Source organism: Canis aureus, chromosome X, assembly GCF_053574225.1.
Source record: "Canis aureus isolate CA01 chromosome X, VMU_Caureus_v.1.0, whole genome shotgun sequence".
In the NCBI taxonomy this organism is placed as follows: domain Eukaryota; kingdom Metazoa; phylum Chordata; class Mammalia; order Carnivora; family Canidae; genus Canis; species Canis aureus.
In genome coordinates this window covers 108,553,089-108,572,371 of record NC_135649.1, presented here as the reverse complement: position 1 = coordinate 108,572,371, position 19,283 = coordinate 108,553,089, and the positions used below count along the sequence as shown (strand labels likewise).

The 19,283-nt window shown below is 42.1% G+C and overlaps 1 protein-coding gene and 1 non-coding gene across 21 annotated transcripts in view; one reads left to right on the top strand and one right to left on the bottom strand.

The window, feature by feature from the left end:
• The first annotated feature begins 3,309 nt into the window (after positions 1 to 3,309).
• LOC144309233 (U6 spliceosomal RNA) lies at positions 3,310 to 3,416 on the top strand. The gene has a single exon (XR_013375295.1). It is a non-coding gene; the product is annotated as a U6 spliceosomal RNA (small nuclear RNA).
• A 5,061-nt stretch (positions 3,417 to 8,477) lies between these two features.
• The window catches only part of MAP7D2 (MAP7 domain containing 2), a 108,187-nt gene continuing 97,381 nt past the window's right edge, over positions 8,478 to 19,283 (bottom strand). For 19 of the 20 annotated variants that reach the window (XM_077889507.1, XM_077889509.1, XM_077889514.1 and 16 more), the window contains 6 exons: positions 18,531 to 18,635; positions 17,392 to 17,448; positions 16,868 to 16,946; positions 16,016 to 16,202; positions 12,965 to 13,241; positions 8,478 to 9,993 (listed from right to left, as the gene is read on the bottom strand). In XM_077889507.1, the coding sequence (XP_077745633.1) occupies positions 12,992 to 13,241; positions 16,016 to 16,202; positions 16,868 to 16,946; positions 17,392 to 17,448; positions 18,531 to 18,635 (678 nt within the window). In that variant the 3' untranslated portion in view covers positions 8,478 to 9,993; positions 12,965 to 12,991. The remainder of the gene's footprint in view (positions 9,994 to 12,964; positions 13,242 to 16,015; positions 16,203 to 16,867; positions 16,947 to 17,391; positions 17,449 to 18,530; positions 18,636 to 19,283) is intronic. The other variant, XM_077889508.1, reaches the window with a different exon arrangement.

Below are 19,283 nucleotides of genomic sequence, written 5' to 3'. Positions count from 1 at the left end.
CTCAAAAACTTCATTTGTCTGATAAATTTAACTTGTTTAACTCCTTTTTTATTAGGTACCGCCCCCCTAGTTTCTTCTACTTTTTCATACCAGCTCTTCTTACTCTCCCTTCAGACTAGTAGGGAAAGAGAACAGAATGGACCCTGTGGTAGATTTTACAATAATGCAATCAAACTATTTACTGCCCCTCTCTTCCCAGATCCCCTAGTTGACACTGAAAATGACATATGTGGCTCACATCATATTCCCATTACACAGCTCTGGCTAAATTAATCATGGCATAACAGAAATAACGAACTATACACCAAATTACTTGTGCTTCCCCTTGCACAGTACAGGTTTTCCCTTCCATCCAAACTTCCTATGAAAACTGTGCTAAGCCAAAATAGCGTACAGCCAAGAGTATCTCCTGTTTTCCAAAAGTTTGCATTAGCCACTTCACTTTTATGAAAGACCTACATTAGTGTGGCAACAGCTTTTTTCATAAAAGTGAAAATTATTTTCTGATTTTTTTTCAGTTAGCAAAAACAGGTATGAATGTAGGTCTTTTGTAAAAGTGAATTGGTATGACCAGAATTTTTGGAAAGCTAGGGGTGAGCAATATATCTGGAAAGAAGCAAACCAGCCAGGAACTACACTTCCCACCAACCCTTGTATCAATCTATCTATGTGGAGTCATGTGATTAGTCCTTGCCAATGAAATATGAATGGAACTGGTATGCGTCCCTTAGAGGACTAGTTGGTTGGGAAGTTGTGTGTCTTCTCCATACTCTTTCCCTATCCTGTGGGCCTGATGCAGAAAAATATGATAAAGTTGGAAGATGAAGGAGCTACAAAATGGAAGGAGTCTGGTCCCCAGATTACCACCTAGAGGAGAGTTATAATAAGGCACATTTGTGTTGGACTTCACATGAGGGAGAAAAAGCTCTGTCGTATCTGAGACATTCAGCATCTTCACGAGTAATTGTTAGAGAAGCTAGTATTAGAAATGACAAATACCCACCATTTGCTTCAACGTGGATGGAACTGGAGGGTATTATGCTGAGTGAAGTAAGTCAATCGGAGAAGGACAAACATTATATGTTCTCATTCATTTGGGGAATATAAATAATAGTGAAAGGGAATATAAGGGAAGGGAGAAGAAATGTGTGGGAAATATCAGAAAGGGAGACAGAATGTAAAGACTGCTAACTCTGGGAAACAAACTAGGGGTGGTAGAAGGGGAGGAGGAGGGGAGGTGGGAGTGAATGGGTGACGGGCACTGGGGGTTATTCTGTATGTTAGTAAATTGAACACCAATAAAAAATAAATTAAAATAAATAAATAAATAAAAATAATAAAAGATCCTACGTAAAAAAAAAAGAGAAGCTAGTATTACTTTAACTAACATACGTGATCATCCCCTTCCCTCTGGCCAGTGATTATCTTAGGGGGTCAGTGTAAGACTTAGTACTGGCCAAGGAAAAGTAGATATCTGCTGGGAGCTTCTGAGAAAGAGTTACCTTCCTGGTAGAAGGAGGGAGCAGTACAAGGAGCATCCTGTACACGAACACCTTCATCCCTTTGACCATAATAGCATGAGGATGGGATGTTGCCTTCTTAAAGCCAAGACAGAGAAATGCTGCTCCAGAATATTGATATCAATGAGCTGCCTTCGGAGCTTGCCACATACTATCATATGTGATTGATAAATACCTTTAAAATTGAAGCCACTTTCTGCTGCATACAGTGGAACCATCCAAATTGGTATATTTATTCTTAACTAAAACAATAACAACAAAAACAACAACACTCATTTAACAAAGATTTATTGTGGGGCTACTCTGTGACAGATGGTGTTCTAGGTGCTGAGGAATCCAAAAGCAAACACAAAAACCAGGATCCTTGGGCACCTGGGTGGCTCAGTGGTTGGTTGTCTGCCTTTGGCTCAGTTGTGATCCTAAGGTCCTGGGATCAAGTCCCGCATCAGGCTCCCCACAGGGAGCCTCCTTCTCCCTCTGCCTGTGTCTCTGCCTCTTTCTCTGTGTCTCTCATGAATAAATAAAATCTTTAAAAAAAAAAACAAACAAAAAAACAAAAACAAAAACAAAAAATCACGATCCTTTAGACTGTCATGATAGAATGTGGGTCTGACAGAAAGATATGCAGATCAGAAGCCATGGATTTTAATTCATAGATTTCCTCAGTAACGACTGTGTTTATTCACTCACATACTTATTGAATTCCTGTGTTAGGTGGTAGGAATATTAGGCAGTCTGGCAGCCCTGCTGTCAAGAAGCTTACAATGAGGGAGATAGACATTAATCAAAGAATCACACAAATAAATGTCTCATCCCAAATTGTAACAATACAAAAATATGTAACAGCAGACTTGACCTCACTACCCATCATAACTACACATAATAACTGGAAAACTTGTAAATATAGCTAGGGGATGTGTCAATTGGCAAGAGCCTCAAAGGGTTGAGTCTGTGTGATTTTCCCAAACAGGAACTTTGAGGTATAGTAGGCTAAGGCAAGCACAGGCTCAAAAGCAGACCTTGGCTTTGGAGCCCAGCTGTGTACTTCCTGACTGTATGTGGCCTTGCACAAACAACTTCACCTGTCTTGGTCCTCATGGTAAAGTGAGCATGGCAACAACAGTGCTTATCTCAGAAAGCCATTGCTAAGGTTTAGTGGAGAGTGCATGGAAAGCTCTTAGTACAATGCCTAGCTGGCTCAGGTCTTGTACTCTAGGAACAGAGTCTGAGACCAGTTAGCATGCAGGAGGCACATGGGGAGTACACAGAGGAATGGAGGAAGCAGGAGGGAGAACTTGGGCTGCAATGCAGCCTCAACAAAGGCCTCAGGTGAACCCACAGGGAGCAGCTCTGAAGCTGAGACAGCCCTTCTGAATTGTCCCACTTTGAGGCAAGGGTTTTTGTACACCCACATTATCCATTAGATACAGGCTACCCAAGTGAGGGGGTTTAACCTCCGTGAGGCAGCCTCCCTTAGTCAAAGGCAATTCTTAGGAGGGCACTTGATGGGATGAGTACTGGGTGTTACACTGTATGTTGGCAAATCAAACTTCAATGAAAAAAAAAAAAGAGTCAATTCTCAGGGAGGAACTCCACCACCAAGCCTCATCAACTGTCCTTCCAGCATCTGATAAACCTCATTGGCTACGATACTGCCACTACGCAAAGCTTGTCCTTCCAGCAGCTGGAAGGACAAATACCTCAGTCTGAAAGAGGAAGTCCATCCAGGTGGTACACCATGACATCCACTACATCAGCATTTAATTTAAATCTTTAAAGCCATTATAGTGTGTTTGCTTCGGCAGCACATATACTAAAATTGGAACGATATAGAGAAGATTAGCATGGCCCCTGCGCAAGGATGCCACGCAAATTTGTCAAGTGTTCCATATTTTAAAATAAATAAATAAAGCCATTATAGCAGCTGTTTGTAATTTCCCAAACCTACTGAGGACTTAAGGCTTCCTTATCATCAAAGTGTAACTTCCTAAAGGTTACAGGCACAATTGTGATACAAACATACATGAGCATGTGTCAAAACTGTGTTGAATTCATCAAGGAGCAGGATGACAAAACTGGGCCAATTGAGGATATGGGGATTGCTTGTTGGGCACACGGATGTGGGTATACATGCAGCACCACAGGACATACATTTGTTGGGAAACAAGTGGTGGGATGAGATCGCAAAGTTACATACAAAATTGTTTAGTGCCCTATAGGAACAAAGAGGCATAACCTTTTTTTTTTTTTTGAGGCATAACCTTTAGAGTTAACTTTTCTGTAAGACAAAAGTCATCTGCAACTTTCTATCTACAAGTGAGTAACTCCAGAGACTGGGTCCTAGTCCAAGCACATGGCCAGTCACACAAAGCTACGTCTCCTGAGACTCAGTGGCCCTTGGGCTGCTGCGCTAAGACCACGCTCTAGCAGGTCTTTGAAAGGGCATGCAGGTTATCTTTTGGCCTTATTTCCACGTTCTGGATAATTTCTTACCATCAGTGAATACTGAACACCCCATAACAGCCATCAGGGCCATCACTGCACAGGAGTGATCCCTGAGAACCCTTCTGAAGGTCAGGTCCACTGAGCAAATGAAATTTATTTCTTCCTTCCCATGGTACCAATAAGATTGTCTGTTCTAAAACAAGCGTTGCATCCCACCCTGGGGACTACATGCATTCCCACAAGCTCTCCATATGTCTACTTGCAAGACGGAGCCCCTTCTTAGCTATCCCTTCTTTGTTGACGACTTTCTGGTCGTTTCAAAGATGAGCTTGCACACACTAGGAAAATGTGATTTTTAAAAACTTTTTTTATTGGAGTTCGATTTGCCAACATATAGCATAACACCCAGTGCTCATCCTGTCAAGTGCTCCCGTCAGTGCCCATAACCCAGTCACCCCATCCCCCCACCCACCTCCCCTCCACTACCCCTTGTTCCTTTCCCAGAGTTAGGAGTCTCTCATGTTGTCACCCTCTCTGATATTTTCACTCATTTTCTCTCCTTTCCCCTTTATTCCCTTTCACTATTTTTTATATTCCCCGGAAAATGTGATTAAAAGACAAGGACAGTCAACAGAAGGCTGCTGGCTCTAAGTCAAAAAGGAAGTTATTGGAAGGGGGCGGGGAAAAAAAGTTATTTTACACGAAGTTCCAATTCCTTGGGACTCTATTCGTTGTTTTTTGCATTTCCTGAGATAAGGGGACATGGGAAAAGCCTGCTCTAATACACTATCTTGGAAGTCCATAAGGCTGGTCATTTTAGGCTTTTTCCCTAACATCAACCATCCCTCAGAGTCAATTGGAAGGATTAAACTTTGGTATTTACTAATTGATTCACAGATGCTTCTCTCTTATTTACTGCACAGCTGCAAGAAGAGGTGGGGAGTGAGTTCACTAGGTGTCACATTGAAGCCTATCAGCTCCCTCTGTCTTTTGAAAGGTGCCTCTCAGGCTCTGGGCTGCAGCAGGAGTGATTTCTTCCTGCTGTGTGTGGAGTGCCCACTGTATTGGACTCTGACTTGGATCTTAGGGTCAAAAAAGAAAAATATTTCCCTCCTAGTTAACATGGGCCATCTGTCCCCAAAACAAGAGTCAAATAGAGCCACCCTATGCCCACTAGATCAGATGGTCACTGTTAAAAGCATGTCTTCAAGGGTCAGAATTTTCAAAGCATTTTTTAAAAAAAGACTATTTATTCATGAGAGAGAGAGAGAGAGAGAGAGAGAGAGGTAGAGAAGCAGGCAGAGGAAGAAGCAGGCTCCATGCAGGGAGCCCGATGTGGGACTCGAATCCGGGATCATGCCCTAAGTCAAAGGCAGACGCTCAACTGCTGAGCCACCCAGGCATCCTTTTCAAAGCATTTTAATTCAGTTTCACCCACTCCATGTTTCTCATTGACTTAGAAGGCCCATACTAGGTATCTGATGAGTGAGCCTGTGTTTGGAATTTGATCCAATATTTATGCACAGAGAATGTGAAACAACACTGAACAGCCCACATAAATCAGGTTACATAAACACCGCATTAATTTGGCCTGTTGGGACAGGAAGATGGGGAAGTGATTGGTTCAGGGAATACTACTTTCAAATCCCATGTTCTTGCTTCTAGGTACAATGGGGACATGAACCAATAATACAGCCAAACTCTGCTGCTTTGAGTGGATGGATGGATAAGAAATGCGTGCAAAGCACACTCAAATGAAAAAGGGGGATATTTTTATAGTATGTGAATATCTCAACAATTAAAAAAAAAAAGCACACTCAGAACTAGGATTCCCCATAGGAGTTCTAGCCCTTCTCAGCTATAAGCACCTGTTCTAGCAAAAGCAGTTTTGCTGTTTTCAGGGGCAGAAGAACCTGTCAACTCCCCTGGGGGTACCAAAGCTGGGGCCCTGGAGTCAGCCCCAGCACTGTCAAGTTCCAGCCGTGTGTCCTCAAGGAAGTAACCCTCTCCTACCTACCTCATAATCTGGAGAAGTCTTAGGACCACCTTAGATACAGCAGGAACTGTGGATGCGCTGCTCTTAAAGTCCACTCCTGCAAAAGAAGCTTAAACGATGGCAAGTAGAGGCCACTGCTTCTCGCCTCCTGAGATCATGGCACCTTCTGATGGGTGGGGGGCATCAGTTCAAGATCTTTAGACTTGTACCAAGCCTCGTGCCTAAATCCTCCCCTGAATTAAACCTTGAATCAAAATTGGTAGCTATACCTTGGTTCCTGCTCCTGTCTTTATAATTTCCTCATTGACTTCTGGGCCATTATTCAAAACCCATCAGAGATACTCAGTTGATGCTCGGGAGACACTAAACCACATGCTATCTCTCCACAGGAAGAAATAATCCATTCTTATTCCATCAAACATTATATTCTTATGTCTCTTGGGTATGTCACTGATGTCTATTTTTTAAAAAGATTTTATTTATTTAATTTATGATAGAGAGAGAGAGAGGCAGAGACACAGGCAGAGGGAGAAACAGGCTCCATGCCAGGAGCCCGATTCGGGACTCGATCCCGGGACTCCAGGATTGCACCCTGGGCCAAAGGCAGGCGCCAAACCGCTGCGCCACCCAGGGATCCTCTGATGCCTATTTTTCTTTTTTTTAAATCTTTATTTATTTATTTTAATCTACAATAGTCACACAGAGAGAGAGGCAGAGACATAGGCAGAGGGAGAAGCAGGCTCCATGCACCGGGAGCCCGACGTGGGACTCGATCCCGGGTCTCCAGGATCGCACCCTGGGCCAAAGGCAGGCGCCAAACCGCTGCACCACCCAGGGATCCCTGATGCCTATTTTCTATTTCAAATTCTATTTATCAGACTACACTGCTTTAGTTATTGAAGTTTTATCACATATTTAGCTGTTTGTTCAGGGAGATTCTCCCTTTTTAAAAAGCTCATTTTTAGGGATCCCTGGGTGGCGCAGCGGTTTAGCGCCTGCCTTTGGCCCAGGGCGTGATCCTGGAGACCCGGGATCGAATCCCACGTTGGGCTCCCGGTGCATGGAGCCTGCTTCTCCCTCTGCCTATGTCTCTGTCTCTCTCTCTCTCTGTGTGTGACTATCATAAATAATAAAAAAAAAGCTCATTTTTAAAAAGTTTCTTAGCTTTGTGTTCACTTTCTTACATGTACCGTATAATTATGTTTACAAGTTGCAAAAAAGAAATTCCATTGACTGGGACTTGATTCAATTTATAAATACTGCACAAAGGTGAGGGCTACCTACTATTAGTCACACACACAGGTTTTCCTACCTTGGGGACATGTCTTTCCATTTACATCTAATGTCCCTGCTGATCAAGTTTTAGATAGAGTTTATTTCCAGGAATTTTCTGGGTTTTCTTGGGATTTCCTGTTTATTATTAATGTGTAAGAAAACTACTGATTTTTCCTTAGTAGTTGGCTCACTTGTGAAAATACTATAAGAGCTTTTCACTTGTTTCTCTTTGGGTCTGCCCCATTCCCAAACACTATCTGTAAAGGCTTCTATTTCTAAGCATTCTCACTCTACTTTCTCACATAATTGCATTTCTTGAACAATACTGAAGAGTGGAGATGGAGGTCACTCTGTTGTGGCCAATGTAATGGGTAATGTGCCCCAGTGCACCTCTCGAAACAAAATAGTTCTTTACATTTGCTTTCCAAATTTAGTTTACAAAGAATTTGACTAATAGAAAACCTGTACATACTAAGAAAACTTTAGAATGTTCACGAAATAAAAATTGCTCTTAGGAGTGACTGGCCACCACTGTGACCCTGTGGCCAGGGCTCAAGATGACAGACACTAGCTGTAATGCCACTGTCAAAGACACTCAGTACAGGGAAAGACTTAGGATGTCCACTCCTGTGCACTCAACAGAGACTTTGTCAGCAGAACTGAGGAGGGCTGCATAGACTGGATCCCTGGCTTCAGAGATGGCAGGGCAGAAAGTTATCATGAGAGTTCCAACATTCCCATTCCAGTTCTGCCCTCTTGGCTCTTGGTCTTGGCTGATACTGTCTCTCAGGCTGTAGACAGGCCATGAATTAAACACACACACACACACACACACACACACACACAGCTAGCCTGGGTTTTAGCTTACTGGAAAATAAGGATCACCATACCCATTATAATTTTGTTTAAATGCCAGATCACTATGTGGACTGTTTTTGTGGATTGCACTAAGGTTAACTGCATCTTAGCTAGCTAGAATTCCCTCACATCAGTGGTATGAAAATACAGCAACTTTACTATACCTAGAAGTTCATCATGTCCTAGGGACAGCTCATCACTTAAGCTTATTTCCAGTTGGCTGCACTTGGAACTGACAACAGAGAAATTTTAATGAGTTTGACAGGGAAAGGACACCCACACAGGATTTTTGGTTTTTCTCCACATAGGTTTTAAAAAATTTGATTTGGTTTCAGAACATTTCTTCATTGAGCCTACAGAAACAAAACACTAGCAAGCCATCAGACTCTTCAATGAACATGTATTTCACATTAAACACAACGTACAAATCATGCAAATGAGGCATCACCACGGTCACAATGGTGCTGTGAGGTACAACAGATCACAACAAAACAAACAGCAAAATAAAGCTGTAAGAAAGATGGTGAGGCGTTTTTTGAAAGTCAGACCATGCTATCATTTTCTGTGTGCTTGTCATAAAAGGGATTTTACCCTGATATTCATCAAGATCAATGGCACTGCATTACTGGAGGCATATATTTTATTTAATATATACACATACACAAACATACAGTTTCCATAACTAATGAAGTCTTAAATTGTAGCTGGTTTTAAAAGCACATGAACAAGATTACTATCGAGACTTCTTTTTATCTCCTGGTTGCAAACCTCAAAATTATGGATATTTTCCAAACTCTTTACTGTACAAGTCAAAAAAAAGTTTCAAAGAAGGTCATTTTAATCTGAAAGTCACATTTTACCACAAGAAATAAAATTAAGAAAACACATTATTATATGGCATGAAACACATGGATTATACATTCTAGCGTCATATGTCCCCTGTTCAGTTCATATGTTTTTATGTTAAAGTCTTTAAAGTGACATATTAGGTCCAATTCAGGGCCCCCGTGTTCCAGAACACTATCATTTTCACTTGTGCCTAGCTTCATTAGAGCAAACACAGGAGTAAACAAGGGCCCCAAGATCCAAGAGAAAAGCAATAGCAACAACATGAAAACCAACCACCTGTGCATGAGATACACAATTCATTTAAACTTCCTTTAGTCCAAAAGCCACTCGATGGCTTGGAGACTTTTAAAGGTGCAACAATGACAAGATTCTCGCTAGATTCAGGTGCCCACATCTATAAGAAAATGCGTAAGTGAACAGAAATCATTCCACACTGCTTGTTTCCTTAATCAACCAGACTTATTCTGTTAGGTCCCCAAGGAGTAATGTGGGGCAAACATTTTACAGGTGGCTAAGCTTAATAATAAAAAAAAAGCCTCTTGATAGTAACTTCCAACAAAGAAATCCCAGAGAAGGGGGAAAACCTTCTGGAATTTCTTCTTCTAAACACAGGGAGATAAGCAGCCCAAGTTTGGTATATATGCTTAAGTAGAGTCTGGGTTAATGTCTAGAATATTTACAGGAAAAGACATCTACATGTTTATGTACTCCAACTTTGGGAATAAGAACAGCTATAAGGTGAATTTCCAACACGGGATCACCTGGGTTATTCAGAGGCTCACTATGATAATAAAGTAGTACAAGAAGCGCTTTATCAGCAGCTGAAGCTCATAAATAGAACTGTAACATGAAACTTTGCTAAAGCCCAACGAGGCCAATGTTTCAAGATTTCTACCAAGAGTGGCCGGTGTTTGACATACTAACTAGGAATACAGTTACATTTTGATCTAATAATTTGGAATCCGATGATTTAGGACAATAGGAGCTTCTTCAGAGGACCGGCAGCTCGGATTTGACTACCAGCAGCTTCATGGGTTCTCCAAACACCACCTGTGTCAATTCAAAAACAAAACCAGGTGAGATGAATGAAGAGAGCACAATGTATCTATTCTCTTTCACTAAAATGATCACACTGTCTGGTACTTTCTACCCCCTTGGTAATGATATTTTCCTTGGCTCATATAGTATCATTCAATTGAAGTGCTACAGCATTTTGGGTAGGACTACTCTATTAGGTGGCCAAATTCTCTTTGTGACTGTCCAAAAACCTGTAGGATGCTAATATCCCAAACTCTGCTTTCCTAATATCAGTGCTGCCCCCAACCACTGTGACAACAAAAACCCCCAACAAACTCCCCCACAATAAAAAATCTTAAAAACACATTTTAAGATTTCAGAGAACTTATTTTAAGAAGCCAAATGCAGTCAAAACAAGCAACTAACACATGCTTATTTATTTCTATCCCATTCTTTTTATTTTTTAAGTTTTTATTTTAATTCAGTTAACACGGTGTACTATTCGTTTGAAGTGTACATTCATTTGGGGAATATAAAAAATAGTGAAAGGGAATAAAGGGGAAAGGAGAAAAAATGAGTGGGAAATATCAGAAAGGGAGACAGAACATGAGAGACTCCTAACTCTGGGAAACGAACTAGGGGTGGGGGAAGGGGAGGTGGGCGGGGGATGGAGGTGACTAGGTGACAGGCACTGAGAGGGGCACTTGATGGGATGAGCACTGGGTGTTATTCTATATGTTGGCAAACTGAACACCAATAAAAATAAATTTATTTAAAAAGTGTACAATATAGTGATTCAATGCTTCCATGCAACACCCAGTGCTCATCACAAGTGTACTCCTTCATCCCCATCACCTATTTAAACCATTCCCCCCCCCCCACCTCCTCTCTGGTAACCAGCAGTTTGCTCTCTAGAGCTAAGAGTCTGTTTCTTGGTTTGCTTCTTTTTCTCCCTTTTGTTTGTCTGTTTTCTTAATTTCCACATATGATGAAAATCATATGGTATTTGTCTTTCTCTTACTGATTAATTTGACTTAGCATAATACTCTCTAGGAACATGGTTTATTCTAAAACTACCTGCCATGCATACCCTTTCATGTGTGAAAGGGCCACAACTTCTTTCCCAAGAGCCAAGAGAGGTGAACTATTAAGATGTACTGTCTACAGCTGACAGCTGAGCACAGGAAGATGTACACAAAATACAGTGACCCTGGTCATGTGGTCTCCTCAACCTGTTTCCTCATTTGATTTTAAGTAATCTCTGCACCCAACATGGGGCTCAAACTCATGACCCCGAGATCAAGAGTCGAATGCTCCTCCAACTGACCCAGGCAGGTGCCCCAAAATAGACCTTAATATTCTTTTTAGTAGGCTCTATGCTCAACATGGGGCTTGAACTCACAAACCCATGATCAAGAGCTGCATGCTCCTCTGACTGAACAGGCATCTTATGTTTCCTCATTCGAGAAACAGAAAGGTTGGACTATATCCTATCAGGCATTGAAGTTCTGTTATAGGAGTGGAGCGTAAGAGACTCTTAACCATAGGAAACAAACTGAGGGCTGCTGGAGGTGGGATAGGTGGGGGATGCGGTAACTGGGTGATGGGTATTAAGGAGCGCATGTGATATATTGAGCACCAGGTGTTATATGCAACTGATGAATAACTGAACTCTACCTCTGAAACTAATGATATACTATATGTTAATTAACTGAATTTAAATAAAGTTAAAAAAGAAAGTGAGAGTGTGCTGAGAATATAAAAATGTTTTGAAGACTCTAAAATGGGAAGACAATTGGAATTAAGTTTTGAAAGGATTTAATGATAGATTGTAATTATGTTTTCATCATCAAAATCAAGCCCCAAACTGAAGTAAATCCAATGTGAGGTATATATAACTAAGTCCCATAAATTCAGTGTTTAAAACCCACTTTTGCAAGAAAAAATGCCAAAGGTGAGGAATAAAAGCTTCAGGACACAAACTTCAGTTCTCCATCCTCCCACTCCTTCTGATGTGACCCAAGATTAAATGTTTGCTTTAAAAGATTCCAGAATGGGTTAACAAAATAGTGAACATTTGGCCCAATGCTCATCACTGTAATATAAATGACTGTAGATAGAATGTGGGATGTCATTGAGTAAAAGTAGGGGAGAAATTCATTTTATTAATATCACCATGCACCACTATTACAGCATTTTCTCTTTGCCTCTAAAAATGGTGCTACTCCATATAGATGCCTGATCAAACTTTCAGAAGTACTCTCAACATACACACCCATCCACAAACCCCAAATAGCAAGAGCAGGCATGGTGGGGTGTGGCACTAAAGGCTCTCATACAAAGGATTTACTTGAATCCATCTCAATTATTATGTGTGTGCTGCAGTATATACTATATATAGGTTTTCCTCCTATCTGAAAGAATGTTCCTATGAAACCTCTTGTAGCATGGCGTAAGGTTAAGAGGCAATTACCACTAACTTACATGAAAAAAATTTTGAGTATCTCCAGACCCCAAAAATAACCTCTTAGGCTTTTCTGATACCTTAGAACACATCTTGCTAATGGATGTGCAAAATAAATGGAGAGAAAGCACAGATGCTCACAGACAGTGCAGAGCTATGGCAGCTGAATGCTGAGGGCAGTTCTCAGGAAGGAGCTTGGTGGAGACACTTTGACTACTTAGGGCACATGCTGCTTCTCTAACAGCTGGCTCCAAGACAAACACTGAATACAATTTTCACATTTTGTCGTTTTTTGTAAAAGTGAAAACCCTCTTTGGATTACCTTCAGTTAATGTAAACTGGTACTAATGTAGATCTTTCATAAACTACATTTGGCATAGTGTGAACTTTTGAAAAACGGGTGATACCTGTATTCATATTCACGTTTCTATTTTTCAAATAAACCTAACCATCCAAGAGACTGAGTGATGTTTCTCCCACCTTCACAAACCCCAGTTGGAGAAGTATAGATTTAGACTATAATTAAAAGACTGTACGTACCTTTCACTAAAGAGATGGATGTATTTGTCAACAGAAGGTGTTCAGAGTATTTTCTTGGCCAGGACTGTTAAATCCTTCAATCAGGTTTTTGTTACAGTCATCCAGGCTGAGATTCTCACTGGATCGCTTAGGGTACATGGGGGGTCCGGTGAAATCTAAGAGATCTTGAAGAGCTCGGGCATTACCAGTTCCATTTTGGTCCAGAGACACCCCAGGAATCATTTCACTTACTGGTGAAAATTCCGGGATAGAGATAAGCTCTTCCTTCGAAACAGGACTGGAATGTGGGGGTGGGAGGGCAGGAAAGGAGAGAGGTAGAGAAAGAGGCAAAAATTAATTCTATTTGTGATATTTTGTTATACTACCTTTCTAGAGAAGATGGATTTAGGGCCAGAGCTGGTGTGAAACATACTACAAAAAATACAAGTTAGTTCAACTCTGAGACACTGATAGACGCAAGGCCCCAATGGAGGAGAACAAGGGAAGTGGACTGAGTAGGGCTGTGAAGGCCAAGCTCACACTGCCCCCAGGAAATAAGAAAATAAGAACCACAGGCTGACCAACACTCTACTGCAGAGAAGACAACCACTTCCAAAACCTTCAAAATGGTAAAACCAAATAGAAAGCAAATGCTAGAAGTTAAAACTGAGCAGAGGAAGGGCCCTAATCAGCACTGGGGCTCCTGGTCCTGCTTTTCTCTAGCAGTACCACCTTGGACAAGCTGCTTTTTGTCCCCTGGCTCCAGTTTCCTCTGCTGTACAATGGGGTGAACAATCATTTCTTCCTACCAGGCTCCTGTGAGAGTGATGTGATCATACTGAGGAAGTCTGTGTGGAGCCACCTGCAGTTAAGTGTTCAGTTTAGGTGGGAGGCATTGTGAACACGGACCCCACCACCTATCCAGTCACCTGCAGAGCAAATCTCTTCCATCTTCCCTCTCTAAAGTAAGAGCCCACTCTACCCACCCTGACTTATCCAGCTCCTGCCCAGCAGGCCTGGCTCGCTCTCTCTTCAACCTAGAGATAGAAGAAGTTTCATAGCTGTGTCAACCACAGGCCTAGCTCAGATGAGTGGTGGGCTGGAATGTGAGGTCCCATCATTCAGTCCTTCTTAAGAGCCAGAGTAAGGCTGCTGCCAGGCTCGACTGTTCTTCCTTTATAAGACCTGAGAGAAGAATCTACAAAAAACCGTGGAACTGAAAAAACTCAGAAAATCCATTTCCTTCATACTCAGCCTAGTTAAGGGGCAGTAGCAGATCTAACACCACTTCTGGTGGCTGGAGCCTGGGCAAACTGCCCCATTAGCAGAAACACCCACCCCATCTCCACCTCACCTTGCCTCCTTTCCCTGGGTTTAAACAGCTGGTCAGAGTGTGGGGAGGAGAAATGTCACAAGCTTGGGTACAACCTCCAGGAGTCATCTCTCTCTAAATGCAGAGGTGGCTAGAGGAAAACTCGGAGCACACACAAAGCCCCTTTACTTTCTTGAACCCTGGCTGATGCTGTGTCTTATCCTCTTTCCCACTCCAAGAGACATAAAGAAAAAGCAGATATAGGCTCAACATGGGGTGGGGGCAGAGATGTTGTGCTAATATTTAAGATGCCTCAGCTGTTTTTCCCCAGGGGCTGAGGAGAGGGAGACTGGAGGCAAGGGCTGTCTCTGTAGAATTTGCTCTAGTGGTCACAAGGAGCTGGACCCAGGGTTTTTACATATCTGGCTCAAGGCCAGAGTGCACAAGTTGGGATATTTACAATCACTGTGCCCTAGGAAAGACCCATCCTCCCCAGATGAAGCTGAGAATTTGCAGCCAAGGAGAGAAGGGTAAGCTCTGGCCTGCTGGAGCTCTGACAGAACTTTGCAAAATGCCGTCGCTGCCGCCTGACTCAGCTGCCCCCACTCAACTGCCCTGCCCAAGACTCTCCATTTCAGTGTCTCTGCTCCAACCACATGCTAATTGAATTCTTTTATCTAGGATCAATTTGCCAGGTGGTATTATCCACAAACACATCAGTTTAAGAATTCCTTAAGATTTTAGTATCTGAAAGCAAATTAGATCCTTTATCAAGTCTCCAATGACAAGTTTCTTTAACATGAGACACTGGACACTGAGTCCTGCTGGTATTCTACTTGGGTCCTCTTGGGTGCACCCATCTGCCAGCTGCAGAGCAAGCAGACTGCTGGTAGCTCATAGCTGCCACTCTTTCTCTGGACAACTGCCTTTGGCTACTTGGAGCCCTATGCCCACAGAAGTTATAACTGCATCCCCCACCTTGGGTGACCACACTCAATGACTGATGGATATAGTGGCACAAAGGCTGCCTCCCTTAATCAGACCACTCTGGTGGAAATTCATCCTCCAGAGTTCCTGTAGGATTACCTAAAACAGAATCTTTGCTTTTTTTTTTCAGGTTTATCTCTGTTTATTGTTTTCAAAACAAAACTAAAAATCACCACTCAAAATCTCTGAGAAGAGTGCTCAGCTCAATCACAGTTAAAAGCTTTATGTAATTTGCAGCCAGAACATCATGGACTGGTGGTCATCAATGAGAGCTTCTGGCATGGCCCAGACATGGGCCCGGGAGCCCCAGCACTTCCCCCAACCCCATCCTGCTTCCAATCCTACACTTGTTCCAGAGAATTCTCCCTATAAATCCCATGCTTTAGAATACTTGTCACATGCTCTACTTATTTTTAAAAAAATATTTATTTTAAAGAAAGAGAACACGCATGTGTACAAGTGGGGGGAAGGACAGAGGGAGAGAATCTTCAAACAGACTTCCTGCTGAGTGAAGAGCTGGACATGGGGCCCGATCCCACAACCCATGAGATCATGAACTGAGCTGAAACCAAGACTTGGATGCTCAACCCACTGAGCCACCCAGGCACCCCTCCTAGGCTCTACTTCTAAGGAACCGGACCAAAGACTCTAATAAAACACTGATAGCTTTCCTGAATGGCAACCAAACCTACTTTAGTTGATTCACATGTGTAAAAGATGAAAAAAATCAACAGAGGCAGTGATCAACAAACACTGAAAATAAATCAACTTACCTCACATCCATAGACTGAACTTCTTCAGTTGAATCATCCAGACTGTTTGATTTCCCATCAATGGTGTCCAGATGAACAAGTCCCCCAACTGGTTTAAGCCCATTAGAGAAAATGTCTCGGGGAAAAGTTTCTGGCGCAGTACGCCCCACACCATTAACTTCCTGGCAGGTGTTTAATCCATTTATTTCTGATTGAGAACACAAAGTCATTCTGTTAACCATAAAATATCCAGAACAATGAAATAACTGCTTTACCAACAGTATTGCACTGTTTTGCAAAAAGAACCCCATATCATCAGCATCACACAGGGAAAAGAAGACTAATGACTTCATCAGTGTCTGTGCAGGACTCATGACCCACCCAGGAGGCTTGGTGTCATATACTGTACAGGTCCCCAGGTTCTGCAAAGTGTTTTCTTGAGCCCCAAGGCAAAGGAGAGATAGAGTGCCTCTGAGATGGACACGCCCTTCTGACATTGGCTGCCATGGTATATACACAGCTAAGGAGTTTTAAGTATACTCGAGAGAGAAGAGCTGGACTGGCTGGAAGTCTAGAAGATAGGAGAAACCACAATAGTATAGCAGAGTCAGTTCTGAATAGAACCTGACCAGCTGGTAAGCTCCCTGGAAAGTAGCATGGGCCAGCAGGTGGCCGGCTTTCTGTGCTGGGACTATTAGAGTACCACTTTCTGAATGGACCTGACAGAACTGTGGTGGACATGAAGACTCTCCCAGCAGGGAAACTACACAGTCCCCTTCCAGCAATAACACTCTGAAGACCCACGGGTGCTTGCCCCCCATAGGAAGGGCTATGCTGAAAGGAAGGAACCAAAGAACCAGTTCTCACACTCACCAATTTTATTCGGGACAACTGGTTTTGTCTTATTTTCCACACACACAGCAGAATGAAGCTCCACCTTTGGGTCTTCCTTCTGAAAACAAATACAGGGAAGGAAGACTTTACACAGAAAGACAGGTGCTTCTGAAAAGCACCAAAGGATATTTGGAACTATGCTGAGCCATCTGCCTGTTCCATGGTAATTCTTGGAGTCTTCTGAGCTTATTACAAATCAGCTGTTTCCCTTATTAATATGTCACCATTTTCTGTTTTATTCAGGGACTACTGTGCCTCTCTCTGCATCCCTACACCCTCTTATTGGAGGAAATTTTTCATTACCACCCTGTCTCTGAAACTCCTCTCTTAGACTTCTCTTTCCTTCCAGGTACTGACAGCTTCCTTAATCTAGCCAGGAACAAAGTAGGAAGAGTTCAACTTTTCTGGCTGTTCCTCTGCAAGACCTACAATCCCACTGAATGTACTGTGCCATTCTTTTCTTCTCAGTCCATAAATTATCAAAATGGCACTGAACACCCTACCTTCACTTCTGGAGACACATCACTCTTCCTTGTTCTCTTCATGATTTCATCAATTCTCTAGAAACCAAAAAGAACCAGGTAAAAGGTCTATAATAAAAAAAATAAAAATAAATAAATAAAAGGTCTATAATATCAAATACATATAAAAGCAGTTGGTTCTCAAAAAAAAGCAGTTGGTTCTATATGCAATTTAATGTCAGAAAACTTGTAAAAGAGAAACATCAGCAGAGGATAATGAGTACAGAAAGGTTTTCCATCAGTTTTGCAGATATACACCTCTGCCCTATGAACAAAGTCAGATGCTTGAGAAGTGAAATAGTAACCAGAATCAATGGTTTGTACCCCATCTTTTTCCTTCCTCTCCTTAGACTATCTGAAAATCAACAAATCACCATCTGTCACTCTAGAGGACCACCCTAGAGAAAGTGAAGCTGAGGTGCAGGTCAGAAGGGGAGGCCAGAGATTAGTCTCCTAGCTCTCAGGCTTAAAGTAGTACAAAGTCTGGGCTGGATCTAGGACACCATGGGAATGGAGCTTTATAATCAGCCTCCTTAAACCCAACTTTATCCCTAATTACATAAAATGTAAATAGATAAAACACTCCAATGAAAAGACAGACTATCAAATTGGATTAAAACAACAAGTCCTAACTATATGCTGTTTACAGGAGATTCTTATAAGGACACACATAGGTTCAAAGTAAAAGGATGGAAAAAATATTTACCATATAAACACTAATCATAAAAAGGCTGATAAAGTGGACTTTAAGACAATTATTACTGGAGATAAAGATATATTAGCAACAAAGGGGGTCAATTCAACAGGAAAACTTAATAATCTGAAATATGTATTTACCTAACAGCAGAGTTTCAAAAACATAAAACAAAAGTTGGTAAGAACTGGAAGGAGAAATGGATAAATCCATAATCACAGATGGAGCTTTTAATATTCTTCTCTCAGTTACTAATAGAACAAGGTGACAGAAAACCAATGGGATACAGAAGATTTGAACAGCACTATCAACAAACTTGACCTAATTAGACAATATTAAGATCCCTCTACCCAACAACTACAGAACAGAACTGGATTCATTTCCTATTCTTGCCTCACCCTAACTCCTCCTGATCCTTAGCTCTTACCTTCTTCCTCTCCAGTCGCTCCTGCTCAATCTGCAGCATGATCTGTTCTCTTTCTAGACGCATCTGTTTAGCTGCCTCCTGGGCCTTTGCTTCTGCTGCTTCCTTCTGGCAGAAACAGGTAAACCAAGGCACAGACTTTACTAAGCTGAGAAAGCACTGTAGTGGGATTCCTTGGGATATGCACATGTTCTTCCACATTATCATCTACCTCAAAGTGGATATTGTTCTCAATATTCAGTGTGGATTTACACAGCCTGCTTTATGACACAGAGACATCCCAGGCCTCACTCACATAGCCTCAGTCCATCATGCAAATTACCTGCAGATAGTTCCAGTACTGCCTGCCAAGGTCTTCCTGTGTCTGAGAGCAGTCTCCTGTGGCCAGGAGTTACAGAAACTTTTTTCTTTTAAATATTTTATTTATATATATTTTATTATTTATATGTATTATTTACCTATTAGTGTGTGCACACGGAAGTTGGGGGAGGGGCAAGAGCAGAGGGAGAGGAAGAGGGAAAGAATCCCAAGCATACTCCAAACTGAGGATGGAGCCTGATGTGGGGCTCGATCCCATGACACCAAGACCACAACTGGAGCTGAAACCAAGAGTTGAACGCCCAACTAACTGAGCCACACAGGTGCCCCAGGAGTTTCAGAAATTTAATTCCCCAAGGAGTGACCTACAGCCATGAGAGGCAGGAGTTGACAAATAATCCAGTTTACTCAATCCTCAGAGGGACCATTCTAAGGCAT